Raw genomic sequence first — 27,262 nt, 5'->3', positions numbered from 1 at the left:
TTTTTCCTTTTTGTTTTTAAACAACTCAAGCTGGTATTCTTCAACTACAAAGTGCAGATCTCTATGTGTGCCTGAGGTCTAGAAGAACAGTGCTAAGTTCTCTTCAGAGCAGAGTTCTACTAAAGGCTTGTCCAGCTACACTGCCATTACCAACCATCCAAGCCCTTCCTAGCCAGGGCCTGCCAGAGCCCGTGCTTTAGCACTGTGCAGCACCACGCACATGGATTGTCTAGCTGAGCATCTCACAAGGCAGCAGGCTGTGGAGAGATGCCAAATGTCAGGACTCCTGAATTCTAGCCTCAGCTTTGCCACTAACTGCTCCAAGATATGGACTAGTGACAACAGTCCTCTCCCGTCTCCTCGTCTGTACACAGTATTCAGTGCGGTGAGTGTTTGAAACCTGGAGAAGATCTTGGGAAGCATGCTAGCTAGTCTCTCATCCCACCGGGAATTCCAACAAAGCGGGGCTAATTCATCAGTTTTCCTTTAAAAATCTCTAGAGGATTTTTGTGTGCTCCCAGATTAGGAGTTCATACTAGCAATTAACATCCTGGAGTGGTCACTTCACCAGAAACCTGAGCTATAGTCTATAAACATGACCCCACACTATCGGTAATGCTGTACCCCTAAGCTTAAAAAACACTGTCTTCATTAACAGAAAATGTTTTTACCAGCCAATTGTCAACTAAGGAGGATTTTAAGTAGGATTTAAGTAGGAACATTTATAAATGAAACCTTAAAATGAGGCCGGAAACTAGACTCCAATCCGCTATGATGACCTTTGACAAAGGGCATCTTGAAAATGACAAATCAGTTTCTTACATGCCAGATCACAGCTTGGTGTATCATGTTCAATTCAGTCCATCTCACTGCAAACTATCTCTCATACAAAAGGCCAATTTTAAGGTCTTTCTTTCTGAGTATCATGATGGAAATCACCTGAAAATGTGAAATACAGCTGTACCCAAAGCTTAAAAAACAACAACAAAAAAAGCTTCCCGTAAAGCAGAATTTGGATATATTCAATACAAAACACTACATCTGAAGGCAGGAAATCCAACTAAAATCACGAGACTTGTAATGAAAGTAACCAAGCCGTGGCAATGCAAAGGTCTGCATAGGCCGAATGGCTTTAGGAGTTGCCAGGGCTCACCATCTGCTACGTAATTAATTACATTTTAGCTTCTAAAAGCAGTTTTCCCTGATTTAGATTCAAACCTTTTAATTTGCTATTTTTTTCCCCTTTTTCTAAGCTGGTCCCTTGCAGGTAGATACAAGACAAATGTAAATAATTCTTCCACAGCAAGTTGACAGTGCCTCTGTGGCCTGAGGCCTCAATCCCCGTAAAGGACAGCTCACGCGTCACGTGGAGAGGACAGTCAGTTTAGCTCATGGATTTAGTGATGCTGTGAGAGCAGGGTAGACACTTGAGTGAGACATGACTCAGCGCTTCAGAGAAAGAAAAGCAGGCAGCCAAGAGACTCGGCAGTGTTTTGAAGAACACTACTTGCTTGTTTTCAGAACTCTGAAGGGAAAACCAACAACAAACAAACAAAAAACGAGACCCAAACTCAAAACAACCACACCCGTTAAGACATCTAACCATGGCAGGGGTATAGGCAGGGATAGACGCTAAAAGCAGCATTAATAATGCCCTCAAGTTTTCACTTCCTCTTCCCCGCCTAACTAAACTAACTGCTAGAATAAATTCAAGTTTATGCGTGCATTCGATGTGCAGAACAGTGGCCAACAAGGTGGGGGAATCCTCTTGCGGGACTCCAGGGGCATGAACCTGAAACCCAGCTGTCAGGCTGTAGCTGTGGGAGCATCCTGCCGCTGCAGGGCTGTCTCCTCTATCCCAAGCCTTGCCCCACCCTGAGCTTTCACTACAGCAGCAGTGACAGGCATCCAAATTTCCTTTTTCTAATTGAAAACTAACTTTCTCTCTTGGTTAAGGATGCCAAATGCGACTTGAAATAGTTTTCCCTTAGGGTTCTGGCCCAATTCTGGCAGTTCAAAAGTTTCTTATTTGTGATTCAGCAAAGAGAATGAAAAGCGACTCAACAACATTAAGTAAAGAGCTTCCCAGAGAGCCTCTCCACGGGAGGGGTATATTAAGTCTGCAAAACCCTCTTGAGAATGTGGGCTATTGCCTTCAATTAATAGATCAGAAGACGGGGCAGCGACTTGAAGGCAGGCGGATCAATGAGTCAGGGAGAAACACTGCTTAGTGCGCAATTCCCATCTTCCTACATTAATATTCCTTTGGAAAAAGAAACATCACCATATTTTGTATTGGCTCTCTTTGAAAAAAAAAAAATCAGAAACTAGAATTAGGCACAACACCAAAACCATCAGTAATGTGTAGCCTGCTACTGTTCTATATTCCATGTTACTCTATTAGCTTCCATAATTGTAGTTAGGGAAGGAGAATGCCCATTTCTCAAAGGCAAAACCGACTCTCAGGTTAACCCCTAGGTTTCTGGGCCTAACTGGTGCTCCCTGAAAATAACCCACTCCTTCTATTATGTACTCTAAAAATAGAGATGAAAGGAGAAAATAAAGTATATTCCCAACACAAACTCCAAGTGCAACAAAGGCTTAGGGATGGTATGGGAGCAAAGACAAAGAACACGAGAGATGCTCTGGAGGTGGGCCCTCAGTGAACAAGGCTCCCTACAGCCACCCAGAGGGCTGCAAGGAGGGCAAGGTACAAGCAGCCACGTGGCCAGCCAGTTTCAGTAAGGTACTGTATCTGCTTGGTATTCTCATTAAGTACAGAGGATGTGTAGCTGCTCAAGAGGCCATTGTGTTAGTGTTCGGGGTCATATGAACCTGTAGTGAGCATTATTTTCAACATCGATGCTGGGTAATGCCCGGTATGCTGCCAGGAATGAAGGAAGACAGACTGCCTCTATGCCCATGGCTTACAGATAGCCACCAACAAGCTGCAGGTGGATACTGGCCCACTAACAAGTAACATTCCAGAAGAGTGGGAGAAGTGACTGCTAGTCAGCACGAGAGCTTGGAGGTGTCCGTCCGACTAAACTTACCCTGCATTCTGTACTTTCTGCACCAACTGACATACCCGTGGTAAACAGTGCAAAGCAGATGGAAAGGCCATATTTCTGAGGTGAGTACTCTGGTAATCTAATGTGCAGTTCTTGCTACAACAGCAATGGCCACGGAAGCAAGGCCACCAGCCACTTCCACTAGCCTGGAATAAAACATCTCGTGCTACATCCCCCACACTGCTTTCTCCTGCTCTCCGGATGTGCAGTAAACTGAAACGTGATAACCCCCAGGACCGGTCAGGTCAAGGCCTGTTTCGTGGTACAGCACAACCGAGAGCAGCCCGCCCACCGCAGAGAGGGAGGGCTGTGCCTTCCTATGATGTATACACGAGGCTCCCTAATCTTCCAGTCCACTTTCCAACCCTGCCCACACTGCCCTGCTCCACCAAACTGACTTTTTATCTCCTTGTGATTTCCTTTCTGCTGTTTTGAGATGAACCTGTAAACGCGAGAACCCAGGGATCTGAGGTACTTCACATACACACTCAAGCATCAGTCTCACTTTTTGAGAACGAGAACACAGGAAAACGAGTTCCTTCCCCTCCCCCCTCAGAATGTGTGCACTTCCTCACTCGGACGACAACGGCTACCTCTGCACCACATCACTAATTTCCTGTACACATGACAGTAAGTTATTAAGGACAGGGTTTGTCCCAGGCACACCAGCAGCTGTGGAAGACACCTGAAGCTCCTGTAAGCTAAGTTCTAGTTTGCTCACAGCCTCTCGGAAGGCAAATTTGTTGCGAGTCTGAGGGATGCAGTCCACATACCCTGAGCAGTAGTCGAGCAGCTGGTGCCCAGTGTCTACCAGTTGGCTATTGGGCACAGGTTCCGTGATCGCATTGGACAGTAGGTCAGCACACTCCAGCAGGGCCTCTTTGCTGATTTTGTCAGCTGAGATTTTCTCAGCTGCCTGTTTGGTTTTTCTCAGGGCCACCTTAGTACCTGCTGTGCCATTGGCCATTTTGGCCGGTGAGATGGAAGATGTGGGCAAAGGCACTTGAGGTGGAGGCATGACTGGCCTCCCAGGTTTCCCACTACTGGGCACTGGGCCTGGAGCTGCCTTTCTTCCTCCCTCCTGGGTTTCTGGAGTGTGCTGTCCTGCAGGTGGGGCAGTCGGCTCTTCCTCAGGGTCTGAGCATGTGGACGGATGCTGCAGTAGTCTCATCACTGGTGGTGGGGGTGGGGCACACTTTGGCTTTACCCGTCGGGGTCGGTCCTTGTCTCCAGAGGATGTGACCTGATGCTCAGATAAGAGCTTGAATTTGTTCCCCTGAGAGTCTGTGCCAATGAGCTGTACATCAGCTGGAGTGTGTTTCAGAGTGGGAGAGATAAGGACTGGCACTTTGTGGTTGTGAGTGGTTGGGAGGACAGCTACAGCCTTGGCTGGAGAAGACCAGCCTGGCTGCTCTCCATCCTCAGGGACTCCAGTGACTCCAAGTCGAGTCCCACCATTCCTTTCCTTGCCTTTGGGGACAGCTGCCACTCCAGCCACCCCTACCCCCGGAGAGTCACTCTCTGTGATGGCTGGATCAGGGGCTCTTAATGGAAGAGCTGTGGCTCCTCTAGGCAATAGTTTGGCTTTTGGTCTCTCCCTGGCTGGAGCAGCACCTTCCTCAGATTTTTTTGGCAGCGTGTCATTAGCCCTGTCCACATTCTCTTCTGGCTGAGAAGAGGTGGACACTGTCCTTTCCAGCTGGAGTCTGGACCTCTGGCAGTTCCTGGGAAGGGTCATTGCCATCCTATCCTGCTCTGGAAGCCCTGAGGACATGGAAGATGTAGAGTTGGACCTTGGAAAAGGCTTCGAAGTGTCCTCACTGGCTGTGGGCTTACCTGCTCGCAAGCCCAGTGTCTTTTTGATTAAGCGAGGTGTAAAGAAGCCTGTAATACCGGACCACCCGCCCCCAGCAGTGCCACTGCCCCCACCCCCAGCACTGTCATCATCAGCGCAGAGGGTCCTCTGTGCAAAGCTCCCCCCATAGCACTTGGCTGGCACCAGATTCGACTCTTGCTGGCTGGGAGGGAAAGAGAACCCATCAGCATGCTGTAGAGAAGCAACAGGTGAGAAGTTACCCGTCAGTTCATATTTCTTGTGGGGCTGATTCTCCATTTCTCGAAAGGAGCTGCTGCGCTTCGGGGGTGTGGGGGCATTTCTCTTCTTCATGAAGGAGCTGAAGAAGCCTCCCTTCCTATCCCTGGTAAAGCATGTCTCTTTGGCATCTTCTAAGAGGCTGCTGGGTGACTTATCTCTTTGCTTTCGAGGCAGAGCTGGGGACCCACTGGAGGTCTGTGTGCTTCTAATGAACCCTGCCGAGAAATGGCCAATCAGTAACGGGAGAGACAAGAGGTGAGCAGTTAGTGTGACTACATTAGAAAGTTCTGTCTGCATTTATTAAATGTCAGATGTTGGCGCTACTCAGGAAATTGACAAATAAACCATTGATTCAGTGACTAGTGTTCCAACTGTGATGTGTGTATTAGTGGTGACACCTGCTGGTTTGTTCTGTATTTGTCCCTTCTCTAGAATATGTGTATGTCATCACCCATCTGGGTAACCACCTGGGAGCCAGGGACCAAAACCACAGAACTGGTAATAGATGGGTAGGGCTGGATAAGACTGCCCACACTGGCAGTGCAGGCCCAAGGCCCAGAAGCATCATGGTCCCTGGTTCTTCAGGGGGTTCCTTTTCTGCTCTGACCCCTCCTACCTGGTGCTGAGCTAGAGGCCAGGCTCTCGGAGGAATCAAGGCCCCCATCTAGGTTCTCTTTGTTCTCCCCCTGCTTCTTCAGGGATCTCGTCTTGGAAGGAAGTAGAGGTAACCGAGGCAGGTATGGAACCACAGATGAGGAGGAAGCCGTTCTCCCAAGCTCCTCAGCTACCTCTGTAAGAGAGACACAGTCTAGTTTTAAAAAAAAAAAAACAATTTTAAGACAGAGACCAAGGCATACAATTGAGAAAGGAGAAATGGAGAGCAGAACACTGAGGTTCAAATGCAGCTGGGTGCACAGTCTGCTATAGTCCCAGCTGCTCCGATACTTGAGGCTGGGGGATCCCTTCATCTCAGGAATAGGAGACCAGCTTTGGCAAAATGCCATCTTGAAAATAACAAAAATAAAATATACAAAGCATAAAAACAATGAAATCAGCATATAGTCTTATGTGTATATAGGCACACGCATGGAGCTCAGAGGCTGATGCCAGGTGTCTTCCCCAATTGCTCTCCACCTTACCCTTTAAGAAAGGGTCTCCTACCAGCCTAGAGCTCAGTTTCAGCTACACAGGCTGGCCAGCAAGCAGCAGGGAGCTCCTATCTCCTTCTCCCACAGGTATATGCTGTGATGCCTAGCTTTGCACACAGGCACTAGGAATCTGAATTCATGGGGCCTCTGACCAGAATGCCAAACACTTCACTAACTAAACTACCTTCTGGCCCCAGTATACTCTAAGGGACAACTTCTTTTGCTCACTATTATTCCTACAGATATATACATTGCCACTAAGTATTCTGACATGTGAGACTACCAAATTCATTTGTCCTCCTCTTGGAGCTTACGTAGGATATTTCCGGTTTGAGTCACTACAAATATGTAGCTAGGAAACTTGATTCTTGTTCTGGCTCACGAACTTCTGTGTACATCTAATTGGTATAAATGGATAGTCTTCTTCAGGCTCTGACCAATGTAACAGCCGTAACATGTGGCACCCATGTTACCAGTGTGCAAACGTCTGGTACTTACTTGGCATGCTTGTCAAAACTGGAAGCTAAGCCAGGCGGTGGTGGTGCACACCTTTAATCCCAGCACTTGGGAGGCAGAGGCAGGCAGATTTCTGAGTTCCAGGCCAGCCTGGTCTACAGAGTGAGTTCCAGGACAGCCAGGGCTACACAGAGAAACCCTGTCTCAAAAAACAAACAAACAAACAAACAAACAAACAAAAACAAAAACAAAAACCAACCTGGAAGCTGTTATTCTACAGTGCATGTAATTTTACTTTTGCTCATTCTGGTAGGCATGTCTTGGAAAACTCCTGTAATCTATACTTCCTGCTGGCAAGTGATGTTGCTCATGGCTTCCTGCGCTCACTGGACATTTAGATAACCCCACTAAGCACACTGTTCACTGAATGAAAGGGACTCATGTCTGTAGAGATTTCTATTTTAGGGAAGCAGTTTTCACTAAAAAGGAGAGTAATATAAATTTATTCTATTTCATTCAAGTGAAAAAAAAATCAGTGTTCTCCTCCTGACCCCAGCTCACTCACATACCACCCCCGGCCACCCACACACACACAACTGACTGACTACAACAGGAAAAACAAAACCCTGACTCTGTTGAGCTGGGGATGTCACTCAGGTGCTGGAGTGCTTATCTAATACTCACGAGACCTCAGGTTCATGCACAAGTACCAAAATTAAAGCAAAACCAACCAACTAACACCCGATTATGAAAACAACACTCACTCAGTTGGTCACCCATGGCTGACTTAGCTGAGCCATGAGCTTTGTGGATTTTACTGAGGCAAAAATATATGTTACTCTTTATTCCGAAACAAAAGTATATCAATCAATTAAATTGTACAAAGTTGTTACCACTTGATGAATTTTAATTACATTCATTTATGTGTATGTTTATGTATATATTTATGTATATGTGGTGTATATATGGTGTATATGTGGTGTATATGTGGATGTCTGTGTGTAGGGGGACAACTTGAGGGAAGGATGGATACACTTTTATAGAAATGTCAATATTGTAATTCCATTTCCTTTTTCTTCTTATCTTGTGATAAATTACTAAAAGACGACAAAGCTCAATTTCCTTGATTTCTTCTTCAAACATTTTAAAACTTGAAATTAAAAGACCAAGTCTACTTCATTATGAAGGGAAGGAAAAAATATGTAAAAAGAAAGAAAGAAACAAACAAAACCCCAAACCCTTGAGAACTGTATTATCACAGCATCTAATAGGCAGATAAAACTAAGAAGTATGAAGTATGTATCCTTAGCTCTCCAAGGGTCTCATTCCTTACCACAAAAAGGCAGAGGACTGGTGTTATCAGTCTCATAAGCTACCTCAGGACAGCCTTGACCCTGAGCTCCTCCTGCCTCAGTGAGTGCTGAGAGAGCTGCTGTGCCTCCACAACCTGCTCACTGTCGGACTTCTGCAGGGGTCTCCAGAACACTACATACAGAAGCAAGCAGCTTCCTGTGTGTCCACACTCTTCCTGCGTATGTGTGCCCATATCTCTATTGATAACCTAATATATCTAAAGATATAAGTACTTAGTTATGCTTATATAAAAAAGTTTGTTAGATGCTTAAGTTGTTCCTACTGTTTTCAATATTATAAGCTATAATCAGACATCACAAGTGTCTACATAAATCTTAGTTATACTGTCTATATTTCTAGAAATGGAATTTTATGATATTCTGTGTGTGTGTGTGTGTGTGCGCGCACGCGCGCGCCTTAGATGAGGATTTGTGCTAGAATATATATTTTTAAAAGATTTAAATTATGTGTATATATGTGTATCTAAGTGTGAGTGTATAAACATGATGCAGGTGCCCACAGAGACCAAAGCGGGCACTGGAACCTCTAGACCACAGTTTCCAACCTTCCTAAACTGCGACCTGTTAATACAGCTCCTCATATTGTAGTGACCACCAACCACAAAATCATTTCATTGCTATTTTATAACTATAACTTTGCTACTATTATGAATTGGAACTTAAATATCTGGTTTTCAACCCCTATGAAAGGGTTATTTGACCCTCAAGGGGGTCATGAGCCACAGGTTGAGAGTTGCTGCTCTAGAGCAGCCACAGGTAGCTCAGAGTTGCCCAGAGTGGTGCTGGGAACTGAGCTCTGGTCTGACCCTCTGCAATGCTGAGCCATCTCCTCACTGCCTACAATATCTTCACACTTATTTTTTCATCTTCTTTGTATTATATTCTTTAAGAACTACTGAAGTTATTGATTTTCTTTGTAGAGACTGAGTAAATTTTAAATAAAAATGTAATTTCAGTATGAAATATGATATAGGAAACCCCAGAACTAAAAAGGTATAAAAAAAGTAGTAATGTGAGAATCAGAGAGGCCAAAAGTCAACTCAGTATCTTTCAGCAGTCAACAACTGTCAGAGCTTCCCATACTTGAAATTACCATTACCACTCTTCACTTGGCCACTAGTAGTCAACCCCCTGCCCCAACACTCACCTTCAGAGATGCTGGAGTCATGGAACATTGTTTCAAAAGCTTGATGGGTTTCAGCAAAAGAGGGCCTGTCAGCAGGGCTCCACTTCCAGCCTGCAGCAGAAGAGAGCTTACAGCCTCTTTGAGGGACTCGTCCCCAGTGGCAAACCAAGCATCGGGCACACGTACCACGGCATGTGGCTAGCAGAGTTCAGCATGTACAGGAACTGTGGGATGAGTGGCTACCCCTCAGCTCCAGCCTCAGGAGCTGTGAACGCCCTTGTAGTGCTAGTCCTATCTACCCTTGGTTCCTATTCCTACTACTACAAAAATGAAGACAGGACCAAGAGAAAATTTAGAAAATAGCAAGTTTTTCTCTATTAGAAGTGAACTAACCACAGAGTGGTGGTGGTGCACAGCTTTAATCCCAGCACTCAGGAGGCAGAGGCAGGTGGATCTCTGAGTTTGAGTCCATCCTGGTCTACAGCGTGAGTTCCAGGACAGCCAGGGCTACAAAGAGAAACTCTGTCTCCAAAGAAAAAGAAAAACAAAAAAGAAGAGAAGAGGAGAGGGAGGGGGCGAGGGCGAGAACTACAATGGGGCTGGCAAGCTGGGCCAGTGGGCAGAAGTGCTCACCACCATGCCTGAAAACCTAAGTGGGTTTCACATGGTGGAATAAGAGAAGTTACTTATCAAAATTTTCTTTTGATTTCTACACCACTAATACTGCATTGTGTATGTGTGTGTATAACATGAGTAGCATGAGAAACAGTATGTATTGTAGTATGACTACAGTAGAAAATTGTAATGACCCAGTGCCGCGTGAATACAAGCTCACTTCCATTTCCCTCTCGCCTCCTAATGTGTGTCTCTAAGCAGTCTTATGGCACTGTTCATATCCATAAGAGATGACTGTTTGGTTTTTATTTGTGTAGTAAAGAGATGGAAGATGCCCACGTGTAAGGCGTGTAGAAGCCAGAGGAAAAGACAGGCCATCTTTCTCTTCTGTTCCACGCTTTAGTCCCTTGACCTAGGGTCTCCTCTGAACCAGAAGCTGGCCGCCTGAGCAGAGTGTGCTGGCCGGCCAGTGAGTTCCTGGGATCTCTTGAGATCCTGATACTGGTGTACAGATGTGTGCAGTTGAGGCAGGCATCTCATGTGGTTACTAGGGATTTGAACTCAGGCAGGTCTTCTAGCCCAGTAGAGGTTACTTAACAATCAGTCTTTAATAACCATTCATATCTAGCTAAAAGCAGCCATCCTTCAAACGTATTATGCAAACTCAACTTATTGTCTTACCGAATATACAAATGTTTTTGAGAAACTGGCACTATATTTGGGTCACAGACAGCTATCCTTAGGATTCCAATAAGACTCAGTGGTATATCGTGCACTATGCCAACTGGTCTGTCAATGACAAGCTATGCAACTGCTAACAAGACTAGATCCGTCTGACAAAGCTGAGAGCAGAAATGGTGCCCATTTCATTAACCATCCTGTTGCTGGTCCATTTTGAAAGCTCAAACATGCAAAACACTTACATGCTCTCATAAGTTCATACACTTTAGGGGGGCATCCCTCAGGCTGTTCCATTCGATATCCTTTTTCCAGTAGGTCATAGACTTGAGATAGGTCAATACCTGGATATGGTGACATTCCATACGTAGCAATTTCCCACAACAGTACTCCAAAGGCTGTGTAAAGGAATTAAAAAATGCATTTCTATTTGGCCCCAAGTCCACATTTCTATACTAATTTGGTCTATTGAGTCTTTCTAATTAGTCTCTACTTCTCAGAGCAGCAGAAATTAGATCCAGGACAAGGGCAATTCTAAGTGAAATGTTATCTGACCTTGTAAGGTGCATTCACTATTAGAGAACTCTGTAAGTAAGCAAAGCCTTGCACGGAGCAGGGCGCTTTATAGAGGAAAGGCTGCTGAGCCAGTTCTCACACAATCCAGGCTGGCCTACAACTTCCTAAAGAGCCCAGGACGGCCTCTGCACTTGCACAGAGGTCTGCGCCACCAGGCCAAGCTCCTTAGTTGTTGTTCTCATAGTCCCAGCATACTGTCCAGGCAGGTCTCATACTCATGGTCTCAAAGGATCCGAGGATCTAGCATGCTGGAAGTCCAGCATCCACTACCATACCCCAGCTGGAGTGATTACAGTTGTTCCCCTGTGCCTATTCCCAACCTCTGGGCTTGACATGGGCTTGTACCTCCAGACAAGCAGCTTTATAGGACAAAGGTAACTATGCAGGACAAGGTAAAGATAAGACGATATGCTTGAACAGGGGTGCTGGAGGCTTGGAGTATGGAGAAACTGGCAGAGAGCAGCAGGACTTCCCTAAAGGCTCACTAAAGAGTCCCTAAAGAGTGGAGAGATTTAGAATATGTGGGTCATATGGCTTCTGTACTACCATGTGACATAAGTCTAAAACAGTCATAGACAATGCGAGCATGAACAGGCAAGACTGTTCCCTACCACTAAACCGTACCTCAACCCTATGTGGGTCAAGTTGGCCTTCAACTTGCTAAGTAGCCCAGGCTGGCCTCAATCCAAAATCCCAAGTCTCCCATCTCAGTCTCCTCAACTTACTTTTATTATTATTTGAGCATCCTAAAAATTCTGACGAACTAAGAAAATTATCTGTGGTCCTAGTGCTAAGGAGCCTGATTGTGAAGAACTGTCCCAAGTTTTACCCTAATCTAGTGAACACCTGGCCAGCCATAGCTAATGTTTAAAAAAAGGAAAAAAAAAAAAAAAAAGATTAAGACCATGTACAAAGAAAGTAAAACAATACATGTTTTTTTAGGAAATAATTTAGGAAATTATTTATTTTTATGAAATAATTTAGGAAATTATTTCAACCTTACCCCAAACGTCAGATTTAATTGAAAAGGTATTGTAGGCCAGACTCTCGGGTGCTGTCCATTTAATAGGAAATTTGGCTCCAGCATGAGCAGTGTAGGTATCTCCAGTCATCAGTCTACTTAAACCAAAGTCAGCCACTTTCACCACATGGTTCTCTCCCACTAGGCAGTTCCGGGCAGCAAGATCTCTATGGGGAAGAGAACCCTGTGTTATTCCTGCTGATAGTAAGATGGGTGTGGACTAAGCCGGGCGTGGTGGCGCACGCCTTTAATCCCAGCACTTGGGAGGCAGAGGCAGGCGGATTTCTGAGTTCGAGGCCAGCCTGGTCTACAAAGTGAGTTCCAGGACAGCCAGGGCTATAAAGAGAAACCCTGTCTCGAATAAACAACAACAACAACAAAAACAACAAACAAACAAACAAAAAAGATGGGTGTGGACTAGATGTCTTGGTTCTCTGCTGCAGGCATAGCTGGTAAGGAAATGATAACTAACACTGGAATACTTTATAATCATCATCAACATGGTAGAAACTTACTAATTTGTACCATGCACTGAATACCCACAAGGAGGCAGAATAAAGATGCTGGACAAAATGAATTCCTATTTTTAGGAATAATGGGCTAGATTTCACACGTTAGCAACAGAACCATTCCTAAAAACTAAAAACAAAAATAAAAACAACCGCTGCCGCCCCCACCTTAGGACAAATGTTACTTTAAAAGTTTGGCCACTAGGTGGCATAAAAGGACCTTGGATGTAGTGTTAGAACAGCAAAGACCTCTTTTCCAAAAGCTCTGACAAGTGTTAGCTTCGCCTTCATGCAGGCTTACTCACCTATGAATGAAGTTCTTCTTCTCCAAGTACTCCATGGCAGAGGAGATCTGGGTGGCCATGTAAAGTAGCACGACGGCAGTCACCTCCTCTCGGCTGCACTCCCGGAGATAGTCAAGCAGGTTCCCATAGGGCATGTACTCAGTCACAATGTAAAACGGCGGCTCCAGGGTACACACACCTGACCAACAACAATGATAATCTTCACCACATGCTATGAAATAAATACAACAAAAGCTTACACACAGGTCAGTTAGGGTGCCTGTTCTCTGAAGCAGCACAGACTTTTTCAGCATCTGGCTGAGAAGCAAAATAGTTTCTTATATTAACCTGACAAGGGATAAGGCCAAACTTCTTTTTAAAAAAAAAAAAAAAAGATGTATTTATTTTATGTATATGAGTACACTGTCGCTGTCTTCAGACATACCAGAAGAGGGTACCGGAACCCATTACAGATGGTTGTGAGCCACCATGTGGTTGTAGGGAATTGAACTCAGGACCTCTGGAAGAGCAGTTGGTGCTCTTGACCACTAAGTCATCTCTCCAGTCCCATTTCTTGAGTTTTATATGTGCCCACACCCCCTGCAACTGTGTGCAACCTATGTTAATATAAAGTAACACCACTTCACTTATGTAGACCACCTATCTCTACCTGTGCTTATAAAAAAATGTTTTCATAGTCAAAGACTTCACTAATATATGGCAGATAGCATATTAATTTTTTTCTTTTGGTATGGCTTAGCTTAATTTGAGCATTCAAAGGAAATAATCCCAACACTTGCAAGGCAAAGGCAGGTGGACCTCTGAGTTTGAGGTCAGTGTGAGTTGCAGGACAGCCAGGGCTGCACAAAGAAACCCTGCCTTGAAACAAACAAACAGACCCAATTTTTTTGTTGTTGTTGTTGTTTGTTTTTTGTTTTTCGAGACAGGGTTTCTCTGTGTAGCCCTGGCTGTCCTGGAACTCACTTTGTAGACCAGGCTGGCCTCGAACTCAGAAATCCGCCTGCCTCTGCCTCCCGAGTGCCACCACCGCCCAGCTAAACAGGCCCAATTTTAAAAGGGGTAAATGTTTAATCGTGTTCCTTTCTGATGCAAACAGTAAAGAAATGAACCCATTTCAACATAGCCATTTATTGCTTGGATAAACAGATCAGCCACAAGTTTTAATTCACTTTTTTTCAATGGTCTTTTGCTTAATGTCTCTATTTTATAGAAATATTTCATGACTTTTTTGAAACTATCTTCAATTCGTCTAATAGCAATGGCCTCTCTTTCTGGAGGACCTACTTGGTCCTCCCTCCATATGGCAGCTCACAATCACCTGTAACTTTAGTTCCAGGGGATCTGATTCCCTCTTCTGGTCTCCAAGGACACTAGGCACACATGTGGTACATAGATACACATGTAGGCAAAACACTCATACACATAAAGTAAGTTAAAAAAAAAAATTCAAGGGGCCAGAGAGATGGCTCAGTGGTTAGGAGCATCGGCTGCCCTTCTAGAGGACCCAGGTTTGATTTCTAGTACCCACAGGGCAGCTTATAGCCATTTAAAACTCCAGCTCCAGATAATCCAATGTCCTTTTCTAGTTTCATTGGATACTACAGAAGCATATATTTTCAGATAAAATATGATACATATAAAATAAATAAAAAATAAAATACTCTTTTTTTAAAAGAAGTAATAAACTTGGGCTACTGTCTTTGTTTTAATGTCTAATTAAAATGAGAAGAGGGATGTGTGTGTGTGTGTGTGTGTGTGTGTGTGTGTGTGTGTGTTTGAAGGACTAAGCCTAACTAAGACTTGATGCTTACTAGATAAGTGTTCTATTCACCATAGTTGATTTACAGCTATCATTTCTACCACAGTGCTAAAACAAACTAGAACAAAACAAAACAATCAGAAAAGCCCCGATCTGAACAGGAAGCTGGGACAGGAGCATGGACCTATGAAGCCTACGGCAGGGGTCTCACCTAGCAGCTGTACTAAGTTAGGATGCTTGATCTCCTTCATCACTGCAGCTTCCTTCAGGAACTCCTCCACCTCCATGGTGTCTTCCTGTTAAAGGGAAGAGAAAGCAGGGTAAGAAAGACAAAAAGGAGGTCAAAGCTTTCATTTAAGTCAACTCACAAGCCTACTGAGACATGGCTCAGTAGTTAAGAGCACTCGCTGCCCTTGTACAGGAACCATACGGCTGGCAGCTCACAATCATCTGCAGTTCCAAGACTGAAGCCCTCTTCCAGCCTCCCTGGGGTCTACACTCACAGCAGGCAAAATACCCATATACATACATATAATATATTTTTTTAAGTAAAAGATCATTTGAGTATTTTAGCATATCACTTTAAGAAATTTTGCTACAATCTAATATGCTCTATTGAAGAACAACTAAGAATAATGCCCTTAAATTTATCCAGTGTCAGACACTGGAATAAAAATAAACAAGGAAGCAAAAATCAACAGCTTCATCTTACAACTACCACAACAGAGGGGACCGAGAGTCAGTTTCTGGTAGGTTAGTGTCTGATGGTCTGAATATTGCTTCCTTTACATTCAGAGTATGCTCAGTAACAGGGCTGACTACTACCTGTGATAGTTCACACGAATGTCCACAGTAAGTGGCAACTCTGTGATTTTATAGCAGGATACTTAAAAAAAAGAGAGAGAGACAGTAGGGTTGGGGAGAGGGCTTCTGTGAGTTTAAAAACAAGATGTGATCTAGCTGGGTGTGGCAGTGACACCTGTAAGCCCAGCATTCAGAGGCTGAGGCAGGAGGACTGTGACTTGAAGGCCAATGTAGACCTTGTTATTTCTCCTTTAACCAAAAAGGGCATCTCTAATTGTAAGGAGGAAGGGAATAACAAAAGCCAGAGGGATTGAGATCAGAACAGGGAACTTGTGATGTTGTAGATTACACATGAAGAATTCTGTCCAGCAGGGGCTGTTCTCAACAGAACTTATAATTTGCTTCTAAATTCTCACTGAGCTCCCAAAAAAACAGCCTCCAGAGACAAGCCGTTCCCCACACGTGGGTTGCACTGCAGTGAATAATCTGCCCCTGTACTGTCAGCAAAGGCACTAAGTTAATCACCACCATTTGCTGAAGTGTTTGGCACCAGTGGGTGGAAAGTGTTCCAGAGTTGAAAAAGGGCACACTGATCTTTCTAAGTGATTTAGTGCACACACAAAGATGCTTGGAAGCCTGGCTCTCAGCGACTTACCTTCAGTGTTTTCACAGCCACTGTAAGGCTGTACTTCTTCCAGACGCCAACATAAACCTCTCCGTACTGACCGCCCCCAAGTTTGTGCTTCATGGTGATATCTGTCCGCTCCATTTCCCATTTGTCATGGATAGGAGACACACCATAGACGGTTGGCTTGTTGCACTTGGGTGCTGGGTAGTGCAGCGTGGTCACTAGCCCATCAGCAACTGTGGAGTGGTGGTGAACAAGCTCTGCCAAGGTGCTAAAGCGGCTCTCAGCTGTCACGTACACCTGGAAAGAAGAGAACACTCAGCAACTGGACAAAAGAGTCATGTTCAAAAGCAAGCATTTCACTGCCATCGGGGCATGAAGACAGCAGGGAGAGGATTTGTTGCTTTTTTCAGACTGGGTCTTAACTATGTAGCCCTGGGTGTCCTTGAACTCATATAGATCAACCTGTCTCTGCCTTCAGAGAGCTCAAATTAAATGTGTGCACTGCTGTTCCTGGCCTGACTTTTTTGTTTGTTTTGAGATGAGGGCCTCCATTATATAGCCCTGGCTGGCCTCAAACTCTTGATGCTTCTGCTTCCACTTCCAATGCACAAGGGTTACAGGTTGTATGCTAGTGTTACTAGTGCCCCAGGAGGTTATCATAATTAAGGCAAAGTAAGTGTTAGCTTAATGCCTAGAGTAAGGGAAATGGCTTAATCTCATTTTAATCATCCTTACTGTTCTTTCTGAATTAGCCTTGAATGAGAATGCCCAACATAGCTGCAGGGACATCAGGCACACTAGTCCTCAAACTTTTCAAGCAACAGGACTATACATTGTGTAGCTAGCACTCCAAAGACTCTAGAGGAGGAAAACCAGGGGTTCCAGGTCAGCTTGGCTAAAGCTAGACTCAGTCACAAACAAGAGCTTGTACAACCCAAACCTGAGAGAAGTGATCAAATAGGCAATCTGGATCTGCCTTCTAAACTAATAAAGTATAATGTCACAATCCATTCAGAACATAAACTGACAGCCATTAATTTAGATATTGCAAGGTTAATATGGGTAAAATTTTGATTTAACATCACATAATTATAAATTTTATTTTTTTTAACACCCTTTAAGAATGTCTAGGCCATTAAAAAAGAGACTCTAGGCCATTAAAAAAGAGACATAATTGGATTTCAGAGTTATTAACAAGATGCTTGCTAATTTGTGATAATTAGTTAAAGTGTAAAATAAGATAGCAGCCTTTGGCTTTATCATCTAAGGGAGTATGATTTATTTTTAATTAACTGACTAATTAATTTATAGAGTTTCTATATATAACCCAGTCTGGTCTCAAACTTGTGGCCTTCTTGCCTCAGTGTCATGACTGCTAGGATTCTAGGGTATGTGCCATTGTGCCCAGGCTGCTTAAATAAACAAACATTGTTTAAAACAAACACATGAAAAGTTATATTTTTATATATTAAATGTACATAATTCATAAGTGGAGAATGTGGTCTTTCACAAAATAAACTCCCTCAGTAAATAGCACCCACATCAAGAATGGCAACATCACTAGCACCAAGTCCTTGCCGGCTGTTTACTGCTGCGAAACGCACATAGTTTTCTAAACTGTACATAAAGGAAATCATATGGTATGTGTTGTCTAGTGTTAATCTATAATTCACATGCTATAAAATTCACTATTTTAAGGTATACAATTCAATAGCTTTCAGGACACTTACAAGGCTCGCTAACCAACAACCACTGTCTAACTCCAGTGCAGTTACTTATAGCTGTTAGCGGTCATGCCCACTGTATGAAACTCATCTATAGGAGAGGGTAGAAAAATTCTCTGAACAGGAATGGAAAACAGGCATCTTAAGCTTGGGGCTATATAGGGTTCCTATAGAAATTACTCAGGTCTGCTTAGAAACACAAAGTAGCTTCAGAAAATTCAGAAATGAATAGACAGCTAGTAGGCCCCAGCTTTCTACAGACTCGTGTCTAGAGCATCATGTTTATGTTTGTTTCTGTAGGAGATTCTATCTTAACAATATACCGTAATTCATTAGTCAATTATGCCACTTGGTACTTCGATTGTGAAGCTATCATAAATACTGTTGCTGTGAATTAATGTTCTTGCATAGTCTGACACATATGTGCGCTCATTTTGTTGTGCATGTGTTAGGGAGCAGATCTAACGCATCCCCCAACAGACTTATACTGAAGAGCTTGTGGGCTCAGGCAGTCAGTGCTGCTGCTTCTGCTCCCTTTCTATGCTGTGGAGTGAGCAGCTCTGCGCTACCACATGACCCCACCATGATGGTCTGCCTGACCGCAGCCTACAGGTAATAGAACCGTTCGTTGATAGTAGACTGAACTCTTTGAAGCCAGGAGTGAAAATACCTGTTTCTTTACTGTTTCTCTATGATATTTGTCACAGAGACAAACAAAAAGCAAAACAACTAATAATGGCTGCATCTCTTCTTATATTACATACTCTGATCCCATTCACTTGGGCCACAGACAATATACTTATACATTGGTTAAAAAGGAAAGAGGAAAGAGGAAAGAGGAAAGAGGAAAGAGAGAGAGAGAGAGAGAGAGAGAGAGAGAGAGAGAGAGAATGAACAAATAAAATATTTTCTGTGCTGAATCAGCTCTCATACTTTACAAAAACTGCTTCATTTAATCCTTACAGTAATCTCACAAAATGACTTAATAACAGACAAAGAGGAGACTGATGTCGCTTAGTGGTTCAATTCTCTTGAAGAGATTTCTCCAGCATCCATTAGAGTTCTAGGGAATCGAAGCCCTCTTTTGGCCTGTGTGGGTATTACACCCATATGCACAAACCCACCCCCGTATGGACACACAACATATTCTACATACATCATTAATATAAATCAAAAGTTAGTGAGGGCAAAGGGAGGAGGTATGGTGGTACACACCATAATCATAGCACTCTGAATTCAGACAGGCAGGACGGTTGCTATAAGCTCATATGTGTATGTATGGTCTATATGGCAAGTTCCAGTACACAGAGAGAACCAGTCTAAGTCAGCATCACCACCCCCCCCCCAACTGAGCCTTAAGGAAAGCCTCACAGTTAATCAATGGTGAGGTTCTGCCTGCTCAGAGGCCCACATGCCCCTCCCACTTTGTCCGTCCTACTGAGGGAAGAAAGGAGGCTCAACTTCATGAACCATTCAATAGAACAACTGGTTTAAGTTCAGGACTTATAATTTATGTTTGATTTTGTTTTTAAATGTAATTACTATCATTATTTAATATGTATGGGTGTTACACCCACATGTTTGAGCTCCACACATATACCTGGTGCCCATAGAGGTCAGAAGAAAGCACTGATCTCCCAGAATGGGGGTTGCAGATGGTTGGGAGTCACCATGTGGTACTGTAAATCAAACCCAGGTCTCTGCAAGAGCAGCCAGTGACCATCTCTTCGGCCCTAAAGAATCTGTGTAACACATTCACTCTACGAAGACTGGCTGGGTAATTCATCTACTGCCATTAGCACACAGTGATGAGGAACAGCAGCCTCCAAACACCCTCTCACTCTGTGACCTCTCTACTGGACAGGAGTCTCCTTCCAAAGGTTTATGGCTGACTTCTAACTTCTTCTCTATGTACTTGATATGCATTTGTGCTGATGATTAAAACAGCTAACCTGTATAAATCTCTTCATTCCTCAACTTCAAATATGGCTTATCCTTATTTATCTACAACTTCTTTTTTAAAGACTTATTGATTTATTTATTATATGTAAGTACACTGTAGCTGACTTCAGACACTCCAGAAGAGGGAGTCAGATCTTGTTACGGATGGTTGTGAGCCACCATATGGTTGCTGGGATTTGAACTCAGGACCTTTGGAAGAGCAGTCGGTGCTCTTACCCGCTGAGCCATCTCACCAGCCCTATCTACAACTTTTAACTTGTATTTTTTGAGTTGTTTTGAAATAAGCAAGCTCTAATATGCTAAATAGCCCAAACTCACCAAGTTAGGCAATACTTAATTTTATATCAGATACAAAAATGATTTTCTATTTTTTTCCCTTTCCACTGGAGAGCCAGTCCACAGGAGGAGGCCTTACCTTGCTGTCTGCGGTGGTGTTAATCCTGTAGTGGTACACGCGTCCCTCGTACCTGAGAGAGATGGACAGCTGCCCGGGGCTGCTCTCGCTCTCTCGAACCAGGAAACTGCCATTGATTAGGCTGCTGAGGAGGTACTCTGCTGCACTGCGGGATACAGGCCCGTGGTACCAGGAATGCTTCTCCAGGCTGTTAACTGGAGTGATGTAGTTGCTTGGCACCCAACCTTGTCCATTCTTGGAGCGAACCTCACTCCACTCCCCATTCTGGTTGTAACCAAGGACTCGCAGCTTTTCACCTAGCCATCAAGTAAGTCATCACAGAAAGAACGGAGAGCGTGTTAGCGCTGTCAGACTGCAGCCGTAGAGCGGCAAACTGCAAATCACTGAAAAACAATCCAAACACTTTGGTTCTTGCTTACTAACATCCTGACTGACTGATCTCTACTTTGAACCTTAAATCATAGCAGCTTAACCAAAAAAAAAAAAAAAAAGGTTTCTGACAGCCAGTATGGGTATCTGAAGGATTATATATCACTTAAAAAGTCTTCTAGAAACGATGAATTATATTAAATTAGAATACAGAATTAACTCAAATTGATAGAAAATAACAGTGATTGTGTATGTGTCCCCAAAAGAGGGGTTGGGACCACTGGAACTGGAGTAACAGGCAGTTGTGAGGTACCCAACATGGGTACTGAATACTGAACTCTAGGCCTCTGAAAGAGCACTAAACACTAACCATCAGTCCAGCCCACCTGCCCACCCTTTTCCTTTTATGTGAGTCTCATTGAGCCTAGACTGGCTGGCCTCAAACTCATGATCCTAATTCAATCTCCTGAATGCTGGACTACAGACATGTACTAACACCTGAATAGTACTTACTCCTCAAAAAATACAATAGATTTTACTTTCACTTAAAATAGACATACACACATAATTATTCATTGTTAATGAACAGGACATATGAAATACAAAGTTACTTAAATTTTCAGACAATACCAAAGCAGCAAAGCCATCAATACAAGCAAACACCCCACAAGACCCTAGCTGGCAAGGACTCTTAACATTTCCAGGACTCGAGGTTTAAAAGTTCCTATTTTCTCAGTTTCTTCCTGTTTCCCATAACAATGACTCACTCTTTGCCATTCCTCTAAAATTAGTCTATGGAAACAGAAAATAACTGTTAGGTTGGAACCCAAAATTCCAAACACTTGGTGAATCTTTCTCTCAGCTTGAATCTCTTGATATAGTATTAAAAGTGGAAATATCTAGTGTGGACTGCGACATACGCTCTGCCCCACACCTGCGGCACAGACTAGAGCAAATGTTCATCTAAGGCCACTCTGCAGCACCTGACACTCTTCCTTCTAAGAGATGCAGCTTTTCTATAGAATTCACACCTGCTATTAATGCTAGAGAGCAAAAGGAAGAGACAGCAATCTGTAGTACAGGGCACAGGAGAGACCAGGCCAAGGCTGGTGAGGAGCAGTCCAGCCCTACTGTGGTAGCCATCTACCTTTCTCCTGTGGCCTACAGAAATATTTATTATAACATGGCTTTCTCTGCCGTACATTATTTCACCTGCAATACCTATATATAAAAGCACCCAGAGGTATGCGTAGGAACTCATCCATGTACATATTATATACTGTATATACATTATAAGACATGAGTGTCTGGTATGGTGGTTTATCTACACAAATGTGCACGTGCACAGTAGTGTCCAAAAGAACTTGCTAGGAAACTCAAGATATGTGTACAAGTGTTTATTTACACTGCTGCTTCCTTAAACACTTAAACAGAACTGCTTAATATAGGCCATCATAATCAGGATAGAGCCAAAACCCATACGGTTTTGACAGCCCCCCCCTTATTTTGGTTAGAATTTTCTGCTCTGGATCTCCTGACTACTATGGAAATGGACAGGGAGACAGACATTGAACCTGTCAGTACAGGACCGAGACTCACTTTAGCCTCATTCTGGCCAACAATGTTTCTGCTTCAAGTATTTCAAAATGCTGGGATTGCAGATGAAAGTCACATGTTCAACACAAAACTTTTGGCTATATGCATGCATGTTTGTGTGTGGTACCTTAAGAGGCTACAAGAGGGGGCTGGAGAGATTGCTCAGAGGTTAAAAGCACTGACTACTCTTCTGAAGGTCCTGAGTTCAAATACCAGCAACCAACCATAATGAGATCTTATGCCCTCTTCTGGTGTTTTTTCTGAAGAAAGCTACAGTGTACTTACAATCAATCAACCAACCAATCAATCAATCTTAAAAAAAAAAAAAAAAAAAAAAAAAGAGGCTAACAAGAGTGTATCAGATAGTGCAGGTCACCATTGGGTGTTGGCGATTGAACCAGGGTCCTCTGCAGGAATACAAGTGCTCTTAACCACTTAGGCATCTCTCTAGCCCCCAAACTTTTCTTTATTTATTTCAAGTAAGCTACCTCCAGAAAAGTAACTAAAGTATTATTTTCTTTTAAAGGATAATTTTTTTCCTCTTAAAAATATAAAAAAGCAGGCTTGATGTCAAACACCTTTAATTCTGACACCTGCCTCATTAATAACAACAAACAACTAGAAAGCATAATTCAGAGACGTCTCACCTTTAGTGATACTGAGTGTGTTATCACCACTTGCCACAAAGTCATAAAGTGCAACAAAGAGATTAGGGTCACTCTCAGTGGCTCCCAGCAAGTTCTCCTTGGAGCTCCACCTGATAGCTTCATTCAGTGCCTGAGATTCAGCATCACAGCCAAATGGGCGGTGCAAAACTTCTGAAAGACACAAAAAGAGAAAGGTATCCAGTGAGTGAGTCAAACAGCTAAGAATTCAGAGCTCAGAGTGAGGGCTGCATGTGAACTGTTGGCATACACTTAGGCTCACAAAGTTACAAAGACTAAGCCAAGAGTTAGTTAGGTCATCCTCTACAGACTATCCAATGAATTCAAGGCAAGCCTGAGCTACATACAACTCTATCCTAAAAAGCAACATACACAAAGAGTTGGCATAGGTGCTGTTATTTCCTGGGCTTACGGCAGCAATTGACTTGTTGAAACTGTAATAATGTAGTCAAAGAAAGGAAAGACCATAACCAGAGGAGTTAGTTCTGGTTTATATGCATTCACCTAAATCAGGCCTAAATGAACAACAAAGGTGCAGTTCTCTAAAAATGAGAAACAAAACTTACAAACAGTAAGCTAGCTTACAGAGCACATGCGATACATTGTTGTGTAAAGGCTTGCAGCTCTTGGGAGGTGGGCTGAGTTAGAGTTTCAAATGGCTCATACTGGCCTCAGGCTCAAGCTTGCTATGACCTGAGGGTGACCTTCCCTCCTCATCTTTCTGCCATCTAGGCAGTGCAGGGATGACAGGAGGGAGTGCCCTTCACCCCCAGCTAATGTGGTAATGAGCTGAAATATGGATGGTAAAGTTAAGAAACCCTTCTAAGCTAGGTGCTTGCTTTATGCCTTCATACAAAACAAAGCAGGGAAATAATATTCTCAAGAAATAAATATCTTATATATCATGTATTTACAAATAACAAATACACAGTGCTTCTAGCAAGATTAATCCTGACACTCTCTGCCTAACAGAAACACATCTGAATCAAGCAAGGCAGCTCACATCCGTAACGCACCACTCAGGGAAATGAGGTCAGGAGTTTGAGGCCAGCCTAGATTACAGAGTGAGACTTACTTTATTAGGATAGCTTACAATTCTTCATTTCTTTAATTTTTTAAAAACTCTGATCTCTTTTCCTGAGCAGCAGATTTTTGTAAACTATTAGTGACTTAATCAAAGCCCTAAATACTATTGTACTGGCTAGTTTTGTGTCAACTTGACACAGCTGGAGTTATCACAGAGAAAGGAGCTTTAGTTGGGGAAATGCCCCCATGAGATCCAGCTGTGGGGCATTTTCTCAGTGATCAAGGGGGAGAGGCCCCTTGTGGGTGGTACCATCTCTGGGCTGGTAGTCTTGGATTCTATAAGAAAGCAGGCTGAGCAAGCCAAGGGAAGCAAGCCAGTAAAGAACATCCCTCCATGGCTTCTGCATCAGCTCCTGCTTTCTGACCTGCTTGAGTTCCAGTCCTGACTTCTTTCAGTGATCAACAGCAGTATGGAAATGTAAGCCGAATAAACCCTTTCCTCCCCAACTTGCTTCTTGGTCATGATGTTTGTCCAGGAATAGAAACCCTGACTAAGACAACTATCGATGTACTTCTGAGTTTGAATTATGCATTCCAGCTAAGACCTTGTAAGATCTGTTTCGTCCTTAAGGCTTTTGAAGTTTCTGAATCTAATCTTGTATCACATTTGTTAAAAATTACCTGATTCTCATAACCTAGTTTGGTTATGCAAAACAAACTAACCTACCAAAACCAAAAAGACCCACTGTTCTTTCAGGAGCAATGTTCTTTTTTTTTTTTTTTTTTTTTTTTTTGGTTTTTCGAGACAGGGTTTCTCTGTATAGCCCTGGCTGTCCTGGAACTCACTCTGTAGACCAGGCTGGCCTCGAACTCTCAAACTCAGAAATCCGCCTGCCTCTTCCTCCCGAGTGCTGGGATTAAAGGCGTGCGCCATCATGCCCGGCAGGAGCAATGTTCTTGCTTCCAGGGACTGGGTTAAATGGCTGCTTGCCGAGGCAAACGATCCATCTGTCTATGTCATATAACATTTTCTCTCATGTCTCCTTCCTAGTTTATTCAAAATTGTTTTGCCACATTAGAAGGGAAAAGAGCTTGCATATGCGGTTTCCTTGTGTTTCAAGTCATTCCCTCTTCTCCATCTCTCCTTCAATGCTTTGTTCAATGCCCACAGATCTCACCTGGACTACTGCCTCCAGTCTTGTCTCCCTCAAATCCATCCTCCACACAGCTGGCAAAGTGATCTATTTAAGACAAAAATTGGACCACATCACTCTTGAGTCCCTTTAAGAGTTATTCATCAGACTCCTGGTCTCCTTGTTTCTGGCTTTCAAGTCCTTTCTTTCCTGAGTAAGGCAGACCTCCTTCTTCAATGTACTTTTCCCCACACTACTCCTTACACTGTAAACCTTACTGGGACTGCCTCCCACACTGGGCCTTGTCCACGTACTCCATTACACCTGTAGTGGCTTCTCCTGCTCTTCTCGTGTGTGTGTGTGTGTGTGTGTGTGTGTGTGCATGCGCGCTCGTGTGTAGTCCAGAGAACAATCTCAGTGTGACTCCCCATGAGCTCCCCTCCTTCTGTTTCAAACAGGTGTCTGACTGCCCTAGGACTCATCTAGTAGGTTATTCAGGCTGAACCCCCCAGCATTGGAATTCAAAGTGTGCCACCATGCCCAGCTTTTAAATCCATGGGTTTTGGAGCTCACACTCAGGCCCCCATGTTTGAAGGGAAGCACTTGACTGAAGAGCCATTTCTCCAGTCCCTTCTCCTCCTTTTTCTCTTGACTGGCTGACTGTCACTTTTCAACACTCAGTTCCCCTGTGAACCTGCAGTCTCCCCAAGAAACCACACAGGCCATTCATTCACTTTGTGTGTTCTCCAAAGAGTACTGCATCAATCCCTTCTCTCTGCAATTCTTCCTCAAACACAAAATGTATTGTTTATGAATAATAATCATATTTTTTCCAAAGGTTCCATAATCTGTACTCAAGAGCTATTAGTTGCATAATACTCATGAAAGAATGTAAGCAACAGGAAACAATTAAATATGCCTTTAATCTCAGCACTGAGGAAGCAGAAGCAGGCAGATTTCTGTGAACTCCAATGAGTACATAGTGAGACCCCCTCCCCAAAAACAAACAAACAAACAAACAAACAATAACAACAAAGCAAACTACCCATTAATTAATGTTTAGAACTTAGGTTTCTGTGGCATTTAGAAGACACTAAAACCAACATAAACCCAACAAAGGCAAAAAGTAGCAAATAGCACATCTCTGTTATTTTGTGAAACCCAGCAACTTCAAAGGTGAGATCCACAAGGCTAATTTACATAAACATAAAACTGTGTTTCCTAGCACAAACCAGCAATCACTAATGACAATGTCGGAATTTACTAAGCAAAGCTGTTTTCCATTCCATATCTTACTTCTAATCTGCTCCTCCTCATGCTAGAATCCTCCATCTCACTCAATGATAACTCTATCTTTCCAGGTACTACAGCCACAACCTTTGTGACCATTTATGACTCCATTCTTCTTTTCAGACAATACCTATCAGTCCAGAGAGATGGCTCTGGAGAGTGGTAAAGGTGCTGCTGCACAGCTTGACAACTCTGGTCCCATCCTTGGATCCCACATGGTAGAAGAGAGCCTACTCTGAAAACTGTCCCCTAACCTCACATGTGAATGTGGACATGTGGGCATGCGTGCACGTGCACACACACACACACACACACACTGTCCTTTGACCTCACATGCAAATGTGTACATGCGCGCGCACACACACACACACACACACACACACACACACACAGTCCTCCAACAACACATGTGAACACGCACATACACACACATAAATTAATGTAAAAACATTTTTTTGGCTTTTTGAGACAGGGTTTCTCTATGGATCCCTGGCTATCCTACAACTTGCTCTGTAGACCAGGCTGGCTTTGAACTCATAGATCCACCTGCCTCTTCCCCAAGTGCTGGGATTAAAGTTGTACACCACCACTGCCCAGCTTATGAAAAAATGTTAAAGCACCTGAAATCTATCCATTTCTCATTCATCCTTTTCACTTCCACCAACACTGCTTCTTCCTTCACTAGGTACTGATTTCTGTGTGTCTATACTTACTCCTTTTAAAGTTTAAAATAAGGTCCTATTCTGTAACTCTATGTTTAAAATTCTTCATTGGTCCCAAACTTACAGTAAAAATCAAAATTTTAAAGGGTCTTTCAGGTCCCTTATAAATTAATTTGCCCAATTCTTCCTTTCTTTCTTTCTTTCTTTCTTTCTTTCTTTCTTTCTTTCTTTCTTTCTTTCTTTCTCTCTCTCT

At 43.3% G+C, this 27,262-nt stretch overlaps 1 protein-coding gene across 7 annotated transcripts in view; it reads right to left on the bottom strand.

Moving 5' to 3' along the window:
• The window catches only part of Abl2 (ABL proto-oncogene 2, non-receptor tyrosine kinase), a 90,820-nt gene continuing 63,558 nt past the window's right edge, over positions 1-27,262 (bottom strand). For 2 of the 7 annotated variants that reach the window (XM_021198798.2, XM_021198801.2), the window contains exons 2-13: positions 25,103-25,165; positions 22,881-23,051; positions 20,269-20,564; positions 16,192-16,464; positions 14,944-15,028; positions 12,974-13,151; positions 12,142-12,326; positions 10,808-10,960; positions 9,291-9,380; positions 5,783-5,956; positions 5,148-5,381; positions 1-4,835 (exon numbers count right to left, since the gene is read on the bottom strand). In XM_021198798.2, coding sequence (XP_021054457.1) covers positions 3,661-4,835; positions 5,148-5,381; positions 5,783-5,956; positions 9,291-9,380; positions 10,808-10,960; positions 12,142-12,326; positions 12,974-13,151; positions 14,944-15,028; positions 16,192-16,464; positions 20,269-20,564; positions 22,881-23,051; positions 25,103-25,165 — 3,077 coding nt within the window. In that variant the 3' untranslated portion in view covers positions 1-3,660. Of the gene's footprint in view, positions 5,382-5,782; positions 5,957-9,290; positions 9,381-10,807; positions 10,961-12,141; positions 12,327-12,973; positions 13,152-14,943; positions 15,029-16,191; positions 16,465-20,268; positions 20,565-22,880; positions 23,052-25,102; positions 25,166-27,262 lie in introns of all 7 variants that reach the window. The other 5 variants (XM_021198793.2, XM_021198797.2, XM_021198800.2 and 2 more) reach the window with 4 other exon arrangements.

The sequence above is a fragment of the Mus pahari genome, chromosome 5 (assembly GCF_900095145.1).
Source record: "Mus pahari chromosome 5, PAHARI_EIJ_v1.1, whole genome shotgun sequence".
Lineage (NCBI taxonomy): Eukaryota > Metazoa > Chordata > Mammalia > Rodentia > Muridae > Mus > Mus pahari.
Note: the sequence above shows the minus strand (reverse complement) of the source record. Positions and strands in the feature narration are given on the sequence as shown.